General features: G+C 42.8%; 2 protein-coding genes across 4 annotated transcripts in view; one reads left to right on the forward strand and one right to left on the reverse strand.

The window, feature by feature from the left end:
- Positions 1-14,367, forward strand: part of LOC132388478 (zinc finger protein ZFP2-like) — a 44,338-nt gene extending 29,971 nt beyond the window's left edge. The window contains exon 3 of the transcript XR_009510245.1: positions 11,541-14,367. The gene's annotated coding sequence lies outside the window, so the exon portion shown is untranslated. The remainder of the gene's footprint in view (positions 1-11,540) is intronic.
- The window catches only part of LOC132388477 (NACHT, LRR and PYD domains-containing protein 3-like), a 45,611-nt gene that overhangs the window by 12,183 nt on the left and 11,432 nt on the right, over positions 1-21,996 (reverse strand). The window contains exons 1-6 of one of the 3 annotated variants that reach the window (XM_059960815.1): positions 21,137-21,204; positions 10,432-10,524; positions 4,571-4,680; positions 4,047-4,213; positions 2,977-3,148; positions 2,813-2,878 (exon numbers count right to left, since the gene is read on the reverse strand). In XM_059960815.1, the coding sequence (XP_059816798.1) occupies positions 2,813-2,878; positions 2,977-3,148; positions 4,047-4,213; positions 4,571-4,680; positions 10,432-10,524; positions 21,137-21,189 (661 nt within the window). In that variant the 5' untranslated portion in view covers positions 21,190-21,204. Of the gene's footprint in view, positions 1-2,812; positions 2,879-2,976; positions 3,149-4,046; positions 4,214-4,570; positions 4,681-9,440; positions 9,544-10,431; positions 10,525-21,136; positions 21,205-21,996 lie in introns of those variants that run through there. The other 2 variants (XM_059960816.1, XM_059960817.1) reach the window with 2 other exon arrangements.

A 21,996-nucleotide genomic window follows, 5' to 3' on the forward strand; every position in this document is an offset into this window, starting at 1 on the left:
GTGGGGTCTCACAGTGAGTCAGGACCCTGTCAGGGGTGTGTGGGGTCTCACAGTGTGTCAGGATCCTGTCAGGGGGGTGTGGGGTCTCACAGTGAGTCAGGACCCTGTCAGGTGTGTGTGGGGTCTCACAGGGTGTCAGGACCCTGTCAGGGGTGTGTGGGGTCTCACACTGAGTCAGGACCCTGTCAGGGGTGTGTGGGGTCTCACAGTGAGTCAGGACCCTGTCAGGGGTGTGTGGGGTCTCACAGTGAGTCAGGACCCTGTCAGGGGTGTGTGGGATCTCACAGTGTGTCAGGACCCTGTCAGGGGTGTGTGGGGTCTCACAGTGTGTCAGGACCCAGTCAGGGGTGTGTGGGGTCTCACAGTGAGTCAGGACCCTGTCAGGGGTGTGTGGTATCTCACAGTGTGTCAGGACCCTGTCAGGGGTGTGTGGTATCTCACAGTGTGTCAGGACCTTGTCAGGGGTGTGTGGGGTCTCACAGTGTGTCAGGACCCTGTCAGTGGTGTGTGGGGTCTCACAGTGTGTCAGGATCCTGTCAGGGGTGTGTGGAGTCTCACAGTGTGTCAGGACCCTGTCAGGGGTGTGTGGGGTCTCACAGTGTGTCAGGATCCTGTCAGGGGTGTGTGGGGTCTCACTGTGTGTCAGGACCCTGTCAGGGGTGTGTGAGGTCTCACAGTGTGTCAGGACCCTGTCAGGGGTGTGTGGGGTCTCACTGTGTGTCAGGACCCTGTCAGGGGTGTGTGAGGTCTCACAGTGTGTCAGGACCCTGTCAGGGGAGTGTGGGGTCTCCATTCAATGTACTCGGTTGTGATAGGGAGCGTAGGAAAACATTGATTGTGGACATATTTACTTTAGAGAATGTGATAGTGGTAGAAATGATGTTCTTCAATAATCGGGAAGTGTTTCTGCTTCATATTCAGAAAAGGGTGTGAGAATTTCACTGCTGTGCCTGTTCCCTTGACAAACAACATGAGGAATAGTGACGAACAAGCTTGTAGTGATTTACCAAATCCATGTTGCTGGGAAAGTGTGGGGTTTCTTTGAGCAGATGTGGACTGGAACAGCATTGACAGAAGTGACAGAGGCATGAGTAGTCTGTAAATTTCCTGATTCGTCTATCTCTGGTCCCGAGTTTAAATTATCATCTTTGGGATTTGTTCCTGTAAATGAGAGACCCTAAACCAAGGTTCTGGCCGAGATTCCTTATATTTCTGTTGAGAGCTTCGAATAATCAGATAGGACATGGTCTGATGCAATATTAATAAGTTTTGTGATATTTGTCTTTCCTACGCTCTCTCCTCTGTTATATGTGCAGTTGAGTAATCCAACTCAGTCTGCGCTGAAGATGTCTTACAATCTCTTGAGCTCATGCACTGGCCCGGGCTCCATTTTCACAGACATGATGGGCTTATGGATGTAGTCAGCTTCCCATCCAGATGGTCACAATTTAACTAATTGCAATATTATTTATAGATATTTCCAGTCCTTTGCACCTTCCTTGCCGCAATCCCAGAACCCTCGGTTTCCCTGTCCTAATTCCCATCTCTCATCCTTCCACAGTGTCCATCACACAACACCGGCAGACAGGAATCTCAGCTTCTGTGGACTGAGCTGAGGAATACGTCCCCCAGTCTCACCCTCTCTAACACTGTAGCAGTGTTTGCACTAGTGAGTGCAGATGTGAACACAGCGGGTTCATCTGCTGCTCTGTGGTTGAACAGACCAGTTGGGATGTTCCCTGCTTTTCTAATTAAAGTGATGCTATTATTACTATTCTGTGACTGGAACTTCAGTGGACGCCCAACTCTGAGAAAAGATCATCTGCGGGAACTGGGGGAGTTTGGAAAATGGTTCAGGATGAGGCTGTTCAGGAAGGGGCAGTGGTTGGCAAGAGAAGGTTTTGACTTTTTGGTGTGAAGAAATATAAGATTATTTTTCCATTCTCCAGATCACCACTTCTCCACTCAGACTCCGGTGGGGATCTGTAGTTGCAGGACTCAGAGTGCTGTGACCACTTTCCTCAAACTCGCCAGCTCTCTGCCTCTTTCCTCAAAATGTCCTTTGAAAACTCTCCCTCTAGCAAACACGTTTCCCTGTGTCTCACTGTGTTCTCTGTCACAGTGTCAACATTTACCTGCTCATTTCCTTGTGGCTCAACAACTGAACCGCCCGACGCAAATTACAACCGTTGGTGGAAACAGAGGACAAGATTCGACTTGATGAACTCTGCTTCAGCCTCATCTGGGCCATTGCGTACCGTTCCGATCACCGCACTACCGGAGGGATGTTGAGGCTTTAGAGAGGGGGCAGAAGAGGTTTACCAGGATGCTGCCGGTTCAGAGGGCATGTGCTATCATGAGAGCCTGGATAAAATTGGAATGTTTTCTCTGGGTCATCAGAGATTGAGGGAGCTCTGACAACTATCCGAAATTATGAGACTTAGTTAGAGAGGGCAGAGAGAATCAGTCTCCTGGGTTTGAAATATCTGTTACTAGAGGGTGTGCAGTGAAGGTGAGCGGGGGTTGGATTAAGGGGGATGTGAGGGTAGTTTTTTTTTAAATCAGAGAGTCGTGGATGCCTGGAACACACTGCCTGGAAAGGTGGTAGAGACAAATTTTTAGAGACTTCTAAGAGACGTTTGGACAGGCACATGGATGTAAGGAAGATGGAGGCAGATAGACACGGTGAAGGAAGGAGAGATTAGAGTTTGGGTGTGTTTGATTTATTTCTTAGCTGTTTTGGCAGAATATTATTTGCCTAATGGCCTGTTCCTGTGTTATACTCTTCAATGTTCAATGCATGGTCACTTACCTTCCAGCTCACTGAGAACCTTTAGTAAATGTTGAGCGGGAATTGGTTGATGGGAAGGATCACAACCTGTTTGAATTTAAACAAATTGAGGAAATCATTTTTGTCAAATTGTAACATGTACGGTATTCAATCCAAATTTGAATTAATCGCTGATATTATCTCACCATGTTCCTGTATTTCCTTCAGTATTTTGTCCATCTCTGGAACACCAATCCTCATTTTCACAAAGGTTTCCCACATCACCCTCCGGGCGCGGGAGCCTTTCTCCATCACCAGGCTCAGGAGGAGTTTAGAACTGTCCGCCCGCTCTCCCTTATCAGCGAGATCAGAGATTTTCTGTGAAGAGTAACAGTGAACATATTGGGGACTGACAGATTCACACAGAGAATGAGAAGTAAATGATGTGCTCTGTAACGGGATCACCCGGACGGGTGCTGATCCTGTCTGGACATGGACTGTACATTCTGAGTGCAGAGCACACAGAGGGACATTCACCGTGAACCTGGTCCACCAGTCAATGAGATCCTGGCTGGTCTGTGACCGCTTTGTTAACGTGGCTCCAAATCCATAAATAATTCCTCACCGGATTTGACCGTGTAAAACAGAAATCAGAAAATAACGATCACAGATGAAGAAAGAAGTCAGGAGGGTTTTTGTATCAGCGTGAACAGTCTCTGGGAAGTTTCAGAAAAGATGATGTGATTCATCTCCTCAGTCCGCCAGGGTCCAACATGACAGCGGATTACCGGCTGACACCTGATGCCTTTCCTTTGCCTTTTCCAGTGGAGGTTTATTCAGTGATTACACATTACAACATGGCAGTATTCCCCGATCCACACTGGCTGCAGTTACGGATTGAAACACTATCATCTCCACTCAGAACAGAACACATTCAAGCTCTTGTAACACCCACAGATGATGTCCCAGTTCTCACTGTCATCCTGCCATCACGCTGCACGTTCTTCCCAAACCAAAACTTCCCGTAATATTTCAATTTAATACTGTAAGCCCACACAACTCAACTCACTCTGAACATTGAGGGGATACCCACCATTCCGCGGGGTCTTTTCACCCCTTTCTATCACTGGTTCAGATTCACATGTCTGGGATTGTATGTACATTATTTATTTCCCAGTTGTTCCTTTATCTAATATAATATCCGATGAGTCAGAGTTCCGGCACCCATCAGTCCTGTGATTTGCAAAAATTCAAACACATTCTCTCTCTCACTCACCCGATGTTCCTGTACACTGAACTGATTCTTGGCCATTAACGCCAGGCTCACTTCGTGCCCCCCTCCTTCCATCGCCTGCTCCAGCCTGTCCCTGTAGAAATCCGTCAACTGCAGCAGCTGGGAATCGTTACAACTTGCCAGGAGCTTGGTGATCACTGAGCTCGGACCTGTGGGGAAAATGGGGAGCATTAAAGAAATTTCAACACCATACTGGGTGGTAACTTTCTCTCTGGAACCTAAAGATCACAACAAAACACAGTCCGGGGGAGGGGGGGGGGGACACGTGATGACGTAGGATCGAGACGCGGGAAACCAGCTCTCCCGTAAAAAATCAGTAAATTAATGCTTACGTGAAGAAAAGTTAGTAAATACTTTCTAAAAGTTACTTATAAACTACTCCGGATTGTTTCAAACTGTGTCTCACAAACAGAAGATGAAGAAAACTACTACCGTGAAGACAACGCAAGTTGGAACAGAATCAAGGCCCGCTGCTGCCAGAGAACCGCGGCTCAGGTACATTTTACCTGCGGTGATACAGACCAGGAAACTGCGGCCACATCGACCATTTCCAAAGAAAAAGTCCAACAAGAACTGCGCAAACGTGAAGGAAGGAACATGCGCAAACGCGAACAACCTGAAATACAAATCCAAGTTACGATTGAAACCGGAAGTGAAAGTGAATCTGCGGCAGATTCAGATTCTCTGGATAAATCAGACGAAGATGGAGGTAAAAGTTTTTCTGGAAATATAGAAAAAACTTTGATGCAAATAATGCGTAAATTAGAAAAAATAAACGCATTAAAAGAAATCAGAAAAAGGTAAATATGGAGATTATGTTTGATAAAATGATAAAAAGACAGGAAAATGGAAAGAGAATTACAGACTTGGAAGCCACAACCGAAGACGTGGTTGAAAGAATGAACAAAACGGAAGATAATATCTCTGCCTGGACATCAGAAAGAAAACCATTGTTGGAAAAAGTGGATAAGCTAGAAAATTTTAGTAGACGAAACAATATTAAGATTGTTGGACTTAAAGAAGATATAGAAGGAGAAGATCCAATAGTTTTTTTTCAAAAATGGACCCCTGAAAACTTGGAAATGGAAGAAAGTCTAAATGAAATTGAAAGGACTCATAGAGCCTTAAGATCAAGACCTCAAGCTGATCAAAATCCGCAATCAAATTTGATAAAATGCTTAAGATACCAAGATAAAGGCTGCCCACTGTGCCAGAAAGAGTAAAGGGACATTGATGATAGAAGGGAAAGCAGTTCTTTTCTATCCTGATATAAGTTATAACCTTCTGAAGAGAAAAAAGGAATTTAACCCAGTGATTTTTTTTTTCTTCTTAAGTATATACTTTTCTATGTCGCGGGGGAGCTGGAGGAGCTTTGGATCGATTGCTACGGGATTGACGTGTGTAATCATGGAGATTGCCATGACCCGTACAACAGATAGGGGTAATGTTGTGTTCTTTTTTACCCACAACATTTGAAGGGGGGAATTTTGTTTTTTTCTTTATATTCTATTTTTCTTCTATCTTTTTTTGCCTGGATGTTTGGTGGGGACACACATAGCAGCATGGAGAATTTTAAGAAGATTCCCCAAGGTTCCACGAAAGTTGAAAGATTAGGTATTATTATAGATTGGAGTAACCCAATTAAAAATAATGACTAATTTACTATATTTTTAATGTTTTAATGTTAATGGGCTTAATGGACCGGTGAAAAGAAAAATAATCTTAACACACATTAAAAAAATGAAAATATATATAGCTTTTTTACAAGAAGCACACTTAATAGAGAAAGGACATCAGAAATTAAAAAGAGATTGGGTTGAAAATGTTATTGCAGCTTCATTTAACTCAAAGGCGAGAGGAGTTGCAATTTTGGATAATAAAAAATTACCAATTAAAATACAAAATGTATTAATTGATTTGACGAGGAGATATGTAATTATACATTGCCATTTTTTTTCAGAAATATGGACTCATGAATATTTATGCACCAAATGAAAATGATGTAAAATTTATACGAGGTCTTTTTGAATTTAGCTAACGCACATGACAAAATATTAATAGGCGGAGATTTTAACTTTTGTCTAGATCCAGTTTTCGATAGATCAACAAAGGTTGTCACAAAATCAAAAGTAGCAAAATTAACTTTATCATTGATAAAAGATTGAAATATGGAGAAGTATTAGTCCAAAAGTAAGAGATTATTCATTTTATTAAAATAGACATAAAACTTATTCAAGGATAGATTTTTTCCTACTAACAATGAATATTCAAGACAGAGTGAAAAATATGGAATATAAAGCAAGAATATTGTCAGATCATTCTCCTTTGATAATGACATTGATAATAGATAAAGAGGAATCAAAGAAGGCATATTGGAGAGATCAGATAATGTTATACTTCTAAAACTAAGAAGGAATATATGATAGAAATAGATCAATTGGAAAAAGAGATTACAAAATTAGAAAAAGAATCTCAAAGATATATGACAGAAGAAAAATGAAGACAACTTGTTAACAAGAAGTTACAATATAATACACTTCAGGCATATGGAACAGAAAACGCAATTATGAGAACTAAACAGAGATATTATGAACTAGGTGAAAGATCACATAAGTTTCTTGCTTGGCAGTTAAAAACAGACCAGACTTCTAAAATGATGAATGCAATTCGAACAAGAGTAAATGAAATTTCTTATAAACCATTAGAAATTAATGAAACTTTTAAGAATTTTTATTTTGAGCTGTGTAAGTCAGAACCAAAACATGATAATGTCAAGATAGAAAGGTTTTTATCACAAATAACTCTTCCAAAATTGAGTTCAGAAAAACAGAAGCGATTTGATGTGCCTTTTGCATTAAAAGAGGTCGAAGAAGCTCTACGATCATTTCAAAGTAATAAATCCCCAGGAAAGGATGGTTTTCCACCTCAATTTTATTAAAAATTTTAAGATTTATTAATTCCTGCTTTTATGGAGTTAATACACCAAGCGGAAAGAATGCATAAACTTCCAGAATCTTTTTCGACAGCTATTTTAATAGTATTGCCAAAAAAATATAGAGATCTTTGAAAGCCAACATCATATAGACCTATTTCTTTGTTAAACACTGACTATAAAATAATAGCAAAAATCTTACCTAACAGATTATCTAAATGCTTACCAAAATTAATACATATGGATCAAACAGGATTTGTTAAAAATAGACAATAGGCAGATAATGTAACTCAGTTATTTAGCATAATTCATTTGGCTCAAAAGTGGGAGGAAATGAGTGTGGCAGTTGCTTTAGATGCAGAGAAAGCATTTGATAGATTGGAATGGGATTTTTTATTTAAGGTATTGGAAAAATATGGATTAGGAATGTCCTTTATAAAATGGATTAAAACCTTCAATACTAATCCCAAAGCTAAAGTAGTGACAAATGGTCAATTTTCAACACCATTTCAGTTAACAAGGTCAACGAGGCAAGGTTGTCCATTATCACCTGCTTTATTTGTGTTGGCGATAGAGCCATTAGCTGAATTAATTAGAATGGACCCAGATATTAAGGGTTTCCGAGTTAACCAGGAGGAATACAAGATTAACTTATTTGCTGATGATGTTCTGTTTTATTTAACAAACCCATTGTACTCGTTGCGTAAATTATCCTCTAGATTAGAAGAATATGGGAAAGTTTACCGACTCCGTGTCGTTATTGTAGTGCTGCGTGTAGCACACCGCTACAAGGCTACAAAATAAATTGGGATAAAAGTGAAATTTTACCTCTTACTAAAGGAAATTATAGTCAATGTCGATTAATAAATCAATTTAGATGGCCGATAAATGGTATAAAATATTTAGGTATAAGAGTTGATAATGATATAAAGAACTTATATAAATTAAATTATTTACCATTATTGATAAAAATTCAAGAAATCTTGATAAATGGATGACATTACTAATAACATTAGTAGGTAGAGTAAATACCATAAAAATGAATATATTCCCTAGATTACAGTACTTGTTCCAATCACTACCAATACAATTACCCCAGAAGTTTTTTCAAGAGTTAAATAAATATGTGAGGAGGTTCCTTTGGAAAGGTATGATGTCAAGAATATCTTTGGAAAAATTGACATGGAAATTCGATCTAGGAGGGTTACAACTTCCAAATTTTAAGAATTATTATAAAGCAAATCAACTTAGATTTATTGCATCTTTTTTTGAGAAAGATAGACCGGCATGGATTAGAATAGAACTAGCTAAAATAGGAGCAAATACACCAGAAGATATTATATATAAATGGGAATCTAAATGGATACGGGAAAAGAAAGAATCTCCTATATGAAAACATTTGATTGATTGCTGGAATAAGATAAATGTTGATGATGAGATAAAGAAATCTTTATTAGCAAAGAGATCTTTAATTCAAAATAGACTTATTCCTTTTACAATGGATAATCAACTTTTATATAATTGTTTTCAGAAAGGGATTAGATAAATAGGAGATTGTTTTGAAGGAGGTATATTAATGTCATTTGATCAATTAAAGAATAGATATAAAATATCAAACAACACTCTTTTTTGTTACTTCCAATTAAGGGCATTTTTAAGAGAAAAATTGGGTCAAACAACGTTATTGCCGAAATCTAATGAAATAGAAACTTTAGTTCAAAAAGGAAAAACTAAAAAAAATATTTTTCGTATGTATAGTTTGATTCAAAAACAGGCAATTAAACAAGGCATCCATAAGTCAAGACAAAAATGGGAAAGTGACTTGAATATTAAAATTGAAGAAACAAATTGGTCAAGACTATGTTTTGATAGTATGACAAATACAATAAGTGTCTGGTTAAGATTAGTGCAATGTAATTTTTACATCAATTATATATTACACCACAAAAAAAATAAATTAATTAAACCCAAATTTATCAGCTCAGTGTTTCCGATGTAACCAAGAAATTGGTACTTTTTTTACATTCTACCTGGTCTTGTTCTAAAATTCAACTTTTTGGACAAATTTAAGAGTTTTACTGGAAAAAAAATTATTGGAACACAACTTCCACATAACCCTATATTATTTTTATTCGGCGATATTGACGGGTTAAAACCAAAACCCAAATTGAATAAATATCAAGAATTCATAAAAATTGCACTGTCAGTAGCCAAAAAGGCTATTGCAGTTACTTGGAAATCGGATTCATACTTAAGTATAGATCGTCGGAAGAATGAAATTTCCAGCTGTATTCCACTTGAAAAAATTACATATAATTTAAGAGATAAATATGAAACATTTTTGAACATTTGGCGCCCTTATTTACAAAAGACAGGATTAACTATATAGGTGCTCCGAAGATAAAAAACATTGGTTATTTGGGGAAATAAATAAATATATATACTAAAGTTATTATGAACTCCGTGGAGCATGTGGGATCTTCCAATATCCAGGCATTCTTTCTTTCTTTTTTTTTTCTTTTTTCTTCTTTTTCTTTTTCTTTTCTTCTATAGGGATGTTAGGGGGGAGGGGTTAAGGGGAGGGGGAAAGGGTAGATATTTTTTTCTTTCTGTAATCATTTGAAAACTCAATATTTTTTTTAAAAAAACAAAACACAGTCCGAGATATATATATGGGAGAGAACAGGTTTGGGTCAGAGGGTAGGGGTCGCCGGGGTGCAGGAGGTAGTATAGTTCCATCTGTTGAAGTCTGCTCTTTCGTGACCCCAGGAATACACCTCTCTGTTTGGAAAGGACTCTGCTGATTGCTGAGAATATAGTAACCCATCACCATCACTCTCCTGGTATTGTCCATCACCACCGCTTTGCTCTGGGTTACTGTCTGCCTGCCTGGTCAACCCCTTCCTCAGCAAATCTCTGGGATTTCTCACAAAATGCTGCAGGTACTCAGCAGGTCAGGCAGCGTCTATGGAGGAGAATAAACAATTAATGTTTCGGGCCAAGGCCCTTCATCGGACTGGAAATGAGGAGACAGAAATTCTAGATATTGTCACATTACTTTCTATTCCTTGTGGTCCTGATCTGAAATGTTGACCGTTTATTCCTGTCCATGGATGCTACCTAACCTGCTGAATTCTGCCAATATTTTGTGTGTCTTTTTGTTGCCCAAAACTTTCAGCATCTGCAGAATGTCTTGTCTCCTGGTGTAACTCGCTATTTTAATGTGCATCACAATCTGTTAGAGGAGCAGGAGCAGACGGTAACTGTATTCCTTCCATGTGTGACTGAGTTTCCCCCAGAGATGTTAACTCTCTTTTTCTCTCTCTAATCTCCCTGCTCAGTTTTCACAAATACTTTGTGAATTGCCTATATTGCATTAAACTCAGACGCAGAATCCGCAGAGTATTTATAAATTTAAATAATTCGCCAACATACCCGTGTCCTTTCCTGATGTTGACGTCACTGGAGCTCCTCCACTGCTCGAACCTTGATGCATTTTGGGGACAGGTGTGATCAGTTTTTACTGTTCTGTAACAAAACAAAACAACAACAGGAGGGTCAGACATTAATTACAGGAGAATACTGTATTGTTTTTAAACGGATGCGAACACTTCCAAACATCTTGGGCCGATCTACTGAAGCCTTGACATGGCCGGATCCACCTGTGCCCATTCACCCACAGTCACACAATGTCCATTTCCGATCTCTCCATGGATTGTACACTGGACCAGGATTCTCCAGGGTATCTACTCTCTGCATTGCAGGCAATTCCCTTTTTGGAACCAATCTTGTGTCCCGGACCAGGACTGTTGCTTCTACGGAATGGCAAGGCAGATTGAGCAGACAGCGCCCATTGCTTTGGTCCTCCTACCACTGGTGGCGCTGTGGTGAGTAATGGACAAGTGTTACAACAGTGTGAGCTGAAACATTTCTGCTGATGATGAGACGATGCTGACGATTCCTCTCGTCACTGGATTATACAGATTTCTCAGTCACTCCTGATTCTCACTGTCTCCTTTCAGGTTAACATCGTCTGGCATTGACACCTACAGCAATATAGGATTTGAGTCTACAGAGTGACATCCTGAACAATGCAATATTACCTATAGCATCGTAACATTTTGTCCTGAACCACTATAGTTTTTTTTTTTTCCGGCAGGACTTTTAAGGCCATTATTAGCACCAAAACTCGGTTAATATTTCTTTGAGCATATCACCTGGCTATTCTCAGATAGTTAGTTAAACACCTTGGTAAACACAATGTCAACATGCCATACATCCAGAACAACAAGTTGGGAAAAATCATTAAAATAAGTAAAATAAGATGCTGGAGTTATTCAACAAGACAGAGAGTATGTTAATATTTCAGGTGGCAGACCCTGTATCAGAGCTGAACTTGTGTGTAGGAGCCATGTATCTGTTCTCTATCAGCATTGCATCCTGCGTTGTGTATTTATGATGTTTTTATGGTAACTAGTTGCATCAGTAGGGGTGTAGTACACGCAAAGGGAGTCAGTTATATATTTGTGCTTTGTTCCATGCAGTACACAGCCCTAACGCCCTTCCTTTGGACAACATCGGTGGCGTGGAGAGGGGAGACTTACAGCTTGGGCAACTGCCGGTCTTCCATAAGAAAAATACCTTGCCCAGGCTTGCGCCCTGGAAACTTCCCAAGGTGCAAATCCATGTCTATGGAGACTAACGGAGGCCAACTACACTACCCAGCTGGGGACTGACGGATGTCATATATTTTGTTATTATCCACTCAAATACGCTGAACTTAAACTTGGGTTCAGATCAGTTTCATCGCTTCAAGATTGTATGTTTACTGATTTCTAATAAAGGATCGAATACTTATCACTGACATTTGTAACAATCATTATTGGATTTGAGGGCACGTCATGTAAGTAGAACAAATTTGTGGGGGGTCGCCAGCAATGGCAAATTAGCTTGGTTACATTTCACCGCTACATTCTCAACAGATGTTTCTCAACCTGCCGATCATTTGATTATTCTGAGATGCTGAGTATTTTGCTTCAGTTTTCACCAGTGAAAAGGACCCTGGCAATTGTGGGGATGACTTACAGCAGACTGAAACACATGAGTGTATGGACTTTAAGAACGAGCATGCACTGGATCCTTTGAGAGGTTTTAAGTTAGATAAGTCGCTGGGACTGAACGAGATAATCCCATGCTACTGTATGAATCGAGGGAGGAGATTGCTAATCCCCTGACGACGATCTTCACATCATCAATGAGGTGGGGAGGTGTGCCAGAGGATTGGAAGTTTGCAAATGTTGTTCGCTTGTTTAAGAAAGGGAGTAGATAACTGAGAAAATTATAGACCAGTAAGCATTTGGAGAGACATAATCTGATTAGGGGTAGTCAGCACGGCTTTGTCGAAGGCAGGTCACACCTTATGATCCTGATTGAATTTTTTGAAATGTACCAAAACACACTGATGAAGGTAGAGCAGTGGAAGTACTGTCTATGCATTTCAGTAAGAGTTTAGCTAAGGTTCCCCATGGAAAGCTCATTTAGAAAATAATGAGGGATGGGATCCAAGGAGACCTTGCTTTGTGGATCCAGAATTGGCATGCCGACAGAAGACAAAGGGCGGTTGTAGATATTTTGTATTCTGCGTGGATGATGATGACCGATAGTGTTCCGTTGGGTCTGTTCTGTGACCCCTTCTCTTTGTGATTTTTACAACTGACCCGGATGAGGAAGTTGAAGGATGGGTTAGTAAGTTTGCTGAAGACACAAAAGTTGGGAGTGTTGTGGATCGTCTGCAGGGTTGTCAGATGTTACAGGTCAACATCGATAGGATACAGAACTGGGCAGAGAAGTGGCAGAAGAATTTCAATACAGATAAGCGTGAAGTGGTTCTTTTCGGTCAAATTTCAAGATAATATAATATTAATGGTAATACTCCTGTCAATTTGGAGGATCAGTGAGATCTTGGGGTTCGTGACGATTGAACACTCAAAGCTGCTGCACACGTTGACAGTGTTGATAAGAAAGCATATTGTGTTGACATTTATCAACCATGGAATTGAGTTCAAGGGCATGAGGTAATGTTACAGAAATATAAGACCTTGATTAGACCCCACTTGGGAGTACTGTGTTCAGTTCTGGTCACCTCACCACAGGAAACGATAGAGGGAGCACAGAGGAAATTTACAAGGACTTGCTTTGGATCCAGAATAACAATTATTTTGTTCTCCTTTACATTTGTAAACAATCTTGAATCCTGAACCTTGGGGATAATAACACGACTAACCATATTATCTATGCCACTTGATTTCATCAACTCCTACAATGTCACCCTCATTCTCCTCTGGAATAAAGATCCAACTCGGCCAACCTCTTCCTATGACTCGGCCCTCTAGTCCAGGCAGCATCTTCAGCAATCTCGTCTGCACCCGATCCAACTTGATAGTATCTTTCCTGCAGCAGGGTCAACACAACTGTACAGAATACTCTGTGTCGCCACACCAACAATATAATGCCCATAATCCGGAATTCAATGCCCTAACTGATGAAGGCCAGCATGACTAAATCCTTCTTTTCCACCCTCTATACTTGCACGTCCAGTTTCAGTGACTGTACTCTTGTACTCCCAGGTTGCTCTGTTCCACAACACTTGTTGTGTTCCCATTCACTACACCAGTCTCACCTAGTTTGACTGTCCAAAATGCACCATCGCTCACTTGTCCAAGTTGAAAACCATTTGGCATTGCTCAGCCCATCTCCATAACTGACCAAGATGTCTTTGAAATTCATTGTCACCTGTTGCCTGATAAGCCGGTCTCCCGAATTTAGTCTCCCTGTCTGCACATGACTGTGTCGCCACCCACAGCTCTCATCTGCTAATTAAGTTTGTCGACGACACCGCATAGATTGGCCTCCTCTCAAGCAATAACGAGGTGGCCTACAGGGAAGAGGTCATCTCTCTGACACAGTGGTGGCAAAGTAACAACCTTCCTCTCAATGTCGCAAAAACAAAGGAGCTGGTTGTGAATTACAGGAGGAATGGAGACAGACTAACCCCTATTGACATCAATGGATCTGGGGTTGAGAGGGTGAACAGTTTTAAGTTCCTCGGCATCCACATCACCGAGGATCTCACGTGGTCTGTTCACATCAGCTGTGCGGTGAAAAAGGCACAAGAACACGTCTTTCACCTCAGACGGTTGAGGAAGTTCGGTATCGGCCCCCAAATCCTAAGAACTTTCTACAGGGGCATAACTGAGAGCATCCTGACTGGCTTCATCACTATCTGGTATGGGAACTTTACTTCACTCAATTGCAGGACTCTGCAGAGAGTGGTGCGGAGAGCCCGGCGTATCTGCAGTTGTGAACTTCCCATGATTCAGGACCTTTAAAAGGACAGGTGTGTAAAAAGGGCCCGACGGATCACTGGGGACCAGAGTCACCCCAACCACAATCTATTCCAGCTGCTACCATCCGGGAAACGGTACCGCAGCATAAAAGCCAGGACCAAAAGGCTCCGGAACAGCTTCCTCCACCAGGCCATCAGACTAGTTAACTCACGCTCAATTGAGTGTACTCTGTATTATATGGACTGTTCAATATATTATAAATTACTTTCATTGCACATTTTGATCGAGACGTAACGTAAAGATTTCTACTCCACATGTATGTGAAGGATTTAGGAAATCAATTCATTTTAATTCAATTCAAACCTGCTCACCGTGCCATGTACGTTCATATATAAATCAATGTCATGAATTAATTACAGAGGTCTCGACACTGACACACACATCCCACCGGTCACATGCCTCCATTCGATAAAACCATTTTCAATCATCTCCCTCTGCTTCTTGTTCTCGAGCTCGGTGTGAATCCACCTCGCCAGCTCCCCGTGACTCCCACGTGACCGAACCTTCCCGATCAGCTGCCATGCGGAATCTTGTTACAGACTTTAACAAAGTTCAGATGAACAAAGTCACTGCCCAACTTCACCTAACTCCCTAGTTAACTCTTAAATAATCTCCAAATTACTTGACTGATGATGTCCTAGTGGGCAATTTAGACGGTGATCTTCCGTTAGCCAATGTCCAACATCCCGGGATTTCAGCTTCACTGCAGACAGAAAATTCCGATCCCAGCTGTTGAAATACCAACCTGGACTGAAGCCTGTATACTGCCAGTTCCATATCCTCAGAGTCACCAGCCCAATATCATCACCCATACAAAGACGCTTTGGTGCCGGTGATTTGCCGTGGAGTTCCTGCCATTTCCGATTCACAAACTGAGTTGGAATTGGAACCTAATGCTGCCGGGGCCGGTGCTCAGGCTGGTTCCCCGGTCTGTATAGAGGATGCGGATACACTTCAGCCTGATCCCAGCAGCTAAACCGAGCACATTTGATCACAATCTTCCTGCTGTGTGGGATCTTGCCCAGCACAGCTGGCTGCCACGTTTCCTGCAGTGTAGCAGGAACAAAATGTAAAATTATACAGTAGAAAATGCTGAGAACTCAGTACATCAGAATACATCTCTGAAAGGAAAAATGGTGGAAGACCCAGTTCCAGAACTGAGACTGTCCGAGATGCTGCCGATCTGCTGAGCGTCTCCAGTATTTTCTCCTCCTTACTTTAAATTTCCTGCAACTGTAGTATTTTCTCCCTCTTCATTTTAATGCACAGATAGTAACTGATTGCCATCCTAAACTGTAAATACCATCCCACCCCAACCACTCTGTTAGTTCTGAGTTCATTCTGACCCTGGTGTAACACATTTCGTACGGTCAATGATCACAGCATCCTTTTCTCCCACTATCAATCACTCTGTTACATTTGCTCCTGAGGTCACTGTCTCTACGCTGAGAGGCGGTGACCACAGAGCGATAAAAAGTCCAACACTTGCTGCAGCTCTGACGGGCCGTTACCCTGGAAACGGAGGAAATGGTTCACTGAAAATAAACAAAAAATGAAATAACAAACACAACTTCAGATGCTATGGGTTACATTATGGCAAAGGTTAACACTGTAGCCATTTTGTAAAGGTGAAACTAAAATAGAAATGACTGCTTTTTACCCTGCCACGTGCTGTGTTCAGTTAAACCACTGGTAGTCCTAACTGTCAAAAAAAAAAACAATTCTGGAAAAGATGGAAAGCAAAACTTGATTGTGAAGACAAAGTTTAAAAGAGAGTTTGTAGAAATATATCATTGTAGCAATAGGAACAGTCTGGGCAGAGGTTAAACAAGATGGTTGATATATATTATTGAGGTGATGGCATACAGACTGGACAGACGTTGAACAAGATGGTTGATATTTATCATTGAGGTGGTGGGATACAGGCTGGGCAGAGGATTAACAAGATGGTTGATATATATCACTGAGGTGATGGGATACAGGTTGGACAGAGGTTGAACAAGATGTTTGATATATATCATTGAGGTGGTGGGATACAGACTGGGCAGAGGTTGAACAAGATGGCTGATATATAACACTGACTTGGTGGGACAGAGGTTGAACCAGATCGGCAGGTGATGAGCAGATGGAGCCAGATGGGAGAATGGGATCAAGGGCGGTCTCTGATGTTCCTCCCGCAATACACAGATAATAGATAATAATAGTACACACTGGTAGATAACAGATTCCAATATAACAAAGCCAGAACAAACAATAAGAATTTTGGTATATGTCATTTTCTACTCGACACACTTTATCAATTCACCGCAGAAAGTATCCCATTCGATACTTCACATCTTCATATGGATACTGCTCTTCCTTTAATTGAATGAAATAGCGGAGAACAGTGATTGAGCTGAGTACGTAATAGAAACCAACCCTCCCTCCATGGACTCTGTCTATACTTCCCACTGCCTCAGTAAAACAGACAACATAATGAAAGATCCCCACAACCCTGAACATTCTCACTTCTCACCCTCCCATCGGGGCGAAGATAAAATAACACAGAAACATGCCACTGGGCTCAAGGACGGTGTCCATTCTGCTGTTAGAAGCGAACAGCGTGACGAGTGGACTCCTGACCTCACAGTCTAAATCGATGTGACCTTGCACCACATAACTACCAGCACTGCACTTTCTCTGTAACCAGAATGATTTGTTTTACCTCAATGTACTGCTGCAATGTATTGATTTCTGTGGATGATACCAAAGACATGATTTTTATTCCACCTCGGTACATGGAAAACATTCCACATTTCAATCGTGTGGAAATATTAGACAGCCTGGGTTGCTCCTTTGGAAATTTTGGAGGGAGTGGACACTTTTCCGAGAAACCCAGATAAATGAACAAGACTTAATTCTCTCATTAATAGGGCCAGATATCGGGAAACACTGTCAGCATTTCGGCAAGTTGTGGTAATGGAAAGAAGATGGAAATAAACTTCCCAGTCCCCCGAGAGGACGTGAGAGATCTGGATTTCTCTGTCCTGTCTGAACTGGGAAAGATGAAACTACTCATACACGTGGAGGAGTTTCCCGAGGGTGCGATTACTCTGGTTAACCCTCGCGGTCTGCAAGAACACAATAGGCCGAACGGCCGCTTCCAGTGTGCTGCAAATATGTAAAACAATTATCGACCCCAGGCATCCATACAAGTGAAGTTTGGATCCAGTACCGGCCCGGGTGATGGAGGTAAAGTTCACCAGGTACATCTTAATGGATGGGTTCAGTCTCGGCATCACCACCTCATCCCGCTCCCGGGACGCAGAACACCAGGGGCTGAGCGGCGGCTCATCTCAGGCGGTTCGGTGTAAAGGTCCCATAACCTGGACCGACCACGACAGGTTGTGTCCTGGAAGCGGGACGAGACCACCGGTTCGAGGATGTTAACGGGACTCCCTGCCCATCATCAGGTGCCCAACTTCCCCCGGGATCGACTTCCGTACTCACCGATGGGAAAATGTAGGTCACGTTTACCCGTAGTGACCGGTTATCAATACCCACCGATGAGAACTTGATCAATTGTTCCCGCAGAAAGCGATCGGTCCTCCGGTTCCCAAACGATGATCCGCTTCAACAGAGAACGGAACGAAAACCCCCGCCCATCCGGAGACTGTGAGAGTGGGGGCGGGGCTTCGGAAGCGAAACCCTCAGATGCTGCAGATCTGCGTTTGAAATGGGAGTGAGAACCTGGATCACGTGACGGGTGGAGGGTTTCCCGTCTGAACCGGTGACTCTGCTCCTCGCCCCTCACACACTGCCCGATCTACAGGCCGCATTTTACATATTATTTCATATTTAGCCCAGCTACATTTTTAATATCTCCCTCTGCATCTTCGCCGTCCCCATCGCTCCACCACCCGGTTCTCAGAGTTACTGGATCAATTCTCATCCCGGTCCGACACTGAATTCCCACCCGAAGAAGAATTGTGCAGGTTTCATTGAAATCACTTTTCCGTTTATAAACACTAATTTCTATTCACATTCCCCCGGAGCCTCACTGGACAGTAACACTGAAACATCAAGTGAGAAACAGGAGGAGGTGGCCATTCAGCCCATCAAACCATCAACAAGATGGCGGCTGCTCTCCCATCTCAGCAAAATGTTTATACCCTATCCTCATTTCCTCGATCCCTTCGGTCTCCACACAACTGCCGGCCTCTGTTTTATGTGAAGACGATCACTGAGACTTCAACGTCCTCCAGGAATCAATCTGGTGAATCTCTAAAACAAACTCTCTCTTACTTGTTAGATAATCTTCCACAGAATTTGATTCCATTTCTGCAGCCCCGTGTTGTCCCAATCACTCACCTCCCACGCCTATCACTATTTCCACCTTCCCACCTCCCCCCTCACCTGGATACACCTCTCACTCCCCAGCTCTTGCCCCATCCCCACCCCTCACCTCTTTTCTCTGACTATTTCCGTCCACTCTCAGTCCAGTGGGAGGGGCTCGGCCCGAAATGCTGACGGACCATTTCCCTCCACAGATGCTGCCCAACCCACTGAGTTCCTCCGGCAGTTTGTTCTGTTGTCTGTATAACCCGTGTTAGTATGGGGAGCGGGATTTTACATCATATTCCAGATACAATCTTAACAAAGCCCAAATAATTCTTACGGTCATTGCCACACTTAAACACGAGAAAGCTTGCAAACGCTGGAAATCCAGAGTAACACAGACAAAATTCTGGAGAAATTCACCACAGCAGACAGTGGCTATGGAAAAGAGTAAACTGTCCACAGTTTGGACCACGAGCCTTTTTCATTCCTGAGCAGGAGGGGGAAGTGATCTGAATACAAAGGTCGGGGGGGGTGTGGGGATAAAGTGGGGAGCTGGAAGGTGATAGGTGAAGTCAAGTGATGGTCAGTTCAAGGGCTGGAGAGGAAAGAATCAGAGCGTTGTCAATAGGAGAAAGGGAATGAGGGGACCCAGGGAGAAATGAAAGTTCAGAATGGGGGGGGGGGGAGGGGGGGGGGGCTTTGTTTACTGGAAGGAGAATTCATTATTCATACAATCAGGTTGGAGGGGACCCAGATGGATTATAAGATGTTGATCCGCCACCCTGAGGGCGGTCTCATCTTGGCACAAGAAGAGGCCATTGACCGGGACGTCGGAATGGGGATCAGAATTAAAATGTTTGGCCGCTGCAAAGTCTCCCTTGTGCCAGATGATACAGGGATGCTCGGCAAAATGGTCTCCCAATTTATGGCTGTTCTCACCAATGTAAACGAGGCCGCATCGGGGGCACTCGACAAAATAGATGACACCAGCAGATTCGCAGGTGAAGTGTCGCTTCAGCTGGAAGGACTGTTTTGTGTCTGAATGGAGGGGAGGGAGGAGGTGTACGGGTAGTTGTAGCACTTAGGCCACTTGTAGGGATAAGTGGATGGAGGGAGATTAGTGAGGAGGGATGAATGAACAAGGGAATTATGGAGGGAGTGATCCCTGTTGAAAGAAGAGGTTGGGGTGGGCGAGGAAGTTGAAAATATGTTTAGCTGTAAGATCTCTTTGGAGATGGTGGAAGTTGCAGAGGCTGAAGGGGCGGTAGGTAAGGACAAGAGCAACTCTATCACTGTTACGGTGGTAGGAAGATGGGGTGAGCACGGAAGTACGGTAAATGTGACTGAGGCCTGCATCAATAGTGGGGGGAGGACACTGTGAACAGATGCCGGGGGAGCAATGAAACTGAGAAAATTTACAGGTGATAGGCTGGGAAGAGTTATCGTCGAGATTATCACGGGAATCAGTAAGTTTATAAAAGATGTTGGTTAACAACCTGTCTCTGGAGATGGAGAGATCAGGAAAGCGCACGGATGCGTCAGAGATGGACCAGCTTACTCTAAATAGCTCTTGGCAGGCAAGTGTAGAGATGGCAGGAGGCCTGGCAGTCACGGATGTTGTTAGTATTTAAGGAGCTGAGTCACAGGGGTAGATTGAACAAGTTAGAAATCTGTGAAGCACAAGAGATTGTGATGAAACTTGTTTTATGCCACAGACCCCTACCATTAACCGTGGTGCCCGTGGCTCCCAGACTGCGAACCCCTGCCAGAGGTTTACAAAGGATACCCCTGCTTGAGGTATACAAACTATGATGGTATAGATAGCGTGAACTCATGTAGTTTTTTGCCCCTCAGGTTTGGTGAGGTCATGGATTTAGGGCAAAAAGTGGAATATTAAGGGGGAATCTGAGGAGGAACTATTTCGATCAGAATTCACGAATGCAAATTCAGGTTAAATTGCAAAATTTAAGAGAATTTTCTATGGGTACATGGATAAGGGAGGTATTGAGGGCTGTGGTCTGGGTGCACGTATATGGGCCTAGGCGGAGAATGACACTGACTAGATTGTCTGAAAGCCCTGTTTCTGTAAGGGAATGATTACGTTGTGTGTCCTATACAATTCCATTTCCCAGGAGACGTAAATCATTCCAATGTAATGTTCTAAAAATAAATGAAAATGCGAGAAACAGTCAATAGATAAGGAATATCTGTGAAGTGAAACAAAGTTAATGTTTCAGCTCCAACTCGCTGTGTCGGAATGGCTTCAAACATTTTCTGATTTGATTTCAGGTCTCCTACAACTTGAGTCACAGACAGCTGAAAATGAGTGGGAATTTCCAAACATGGTGAGAAAGCTGAACCAGAGGCAGAGAACCAACGATGCAAACACTGCGCAGATCGTTCCAGATACTCACACGCACTGTGTTTTGAGATGGCCTCTCAGGTGTCTCTGGTCTCTCCGCTCCATTGTATCTGTGGCCTTTGGCTTCGGACTCCCCAACCCTGGGGAAGAATCCTTGGTATATTTGACTGGGCATCAACGGCATTACAGACTACGTTGGGAAAAATGGCGCTGACTGCATGAGTCACGTTCCCCTCCCGTGCGCTCTAAACAATGCTTCGAGGCTCGAAACTCGAGCAAGTCACGAAAGCTGCACTCTCCGAGGAGAACAGCCACACAATGTAACAACAGCAGATGAGAGGACTGTGCAGAGATTCAACCCCTGTGAGGCAGCCGGGCCAGAAAACATCCCAGTCCATGTACTCCGTCAGTGTGGACACCAGCTCACTGATGACTTCACGGCCATCGTCAACACTTCACTCATGTGTCTTCAAATCTATACCTTCAGAAGCAAATGACTACTGGTTAGCCTCTTCTTCAACGTCAACGAGACAAAGGAGATGGTTGTCCATTTCAGGAGAACTTGCACCACTCACACACGTCTTTACATCAGCAGCTGTGGAAACCCGAAGCAGTTTCAAACTCCTGGGCGTGCACATCTCACACAACCCCTCATGGTCCCAGAACACATTCCACAATGCTCGCTCCCCAACATCTCTACTTTCTAAAAAGGCTGCAAAGAATGGACTATGTGCAGTGCATGCGGGAAAGAGGCCGGCAACAGTCCCACCCGGTCTTGCGCATGGACTCTTTGACCCACTCCCAACAGGAAAGGCTACGTGGCATCACCTCCAGGTCCAGTAGACTCAAAAATAGTTATTTTCTCAAACAGTGAAGGAAATCAACACCTCCACCCACTAACTCACCGCTCCA

This window comes from Hypanus sabinus, unplaced genomic scaffold, assembly GCF_030144855.1.
Source record: "Hypanus sabinus isolate sHypSab1 unplaced genomic scaffold, sHypSab1.hap1 scaffold_333, whole genome shotgun sequence".
In the NCBI taxonomy this organism is placed as follows: Eukaryota; Metazoa; Chordata; class Chondrichthyes; order Myliobatiformes; family Dasyatidae; genus Hypanus; species Hypanus sabinus.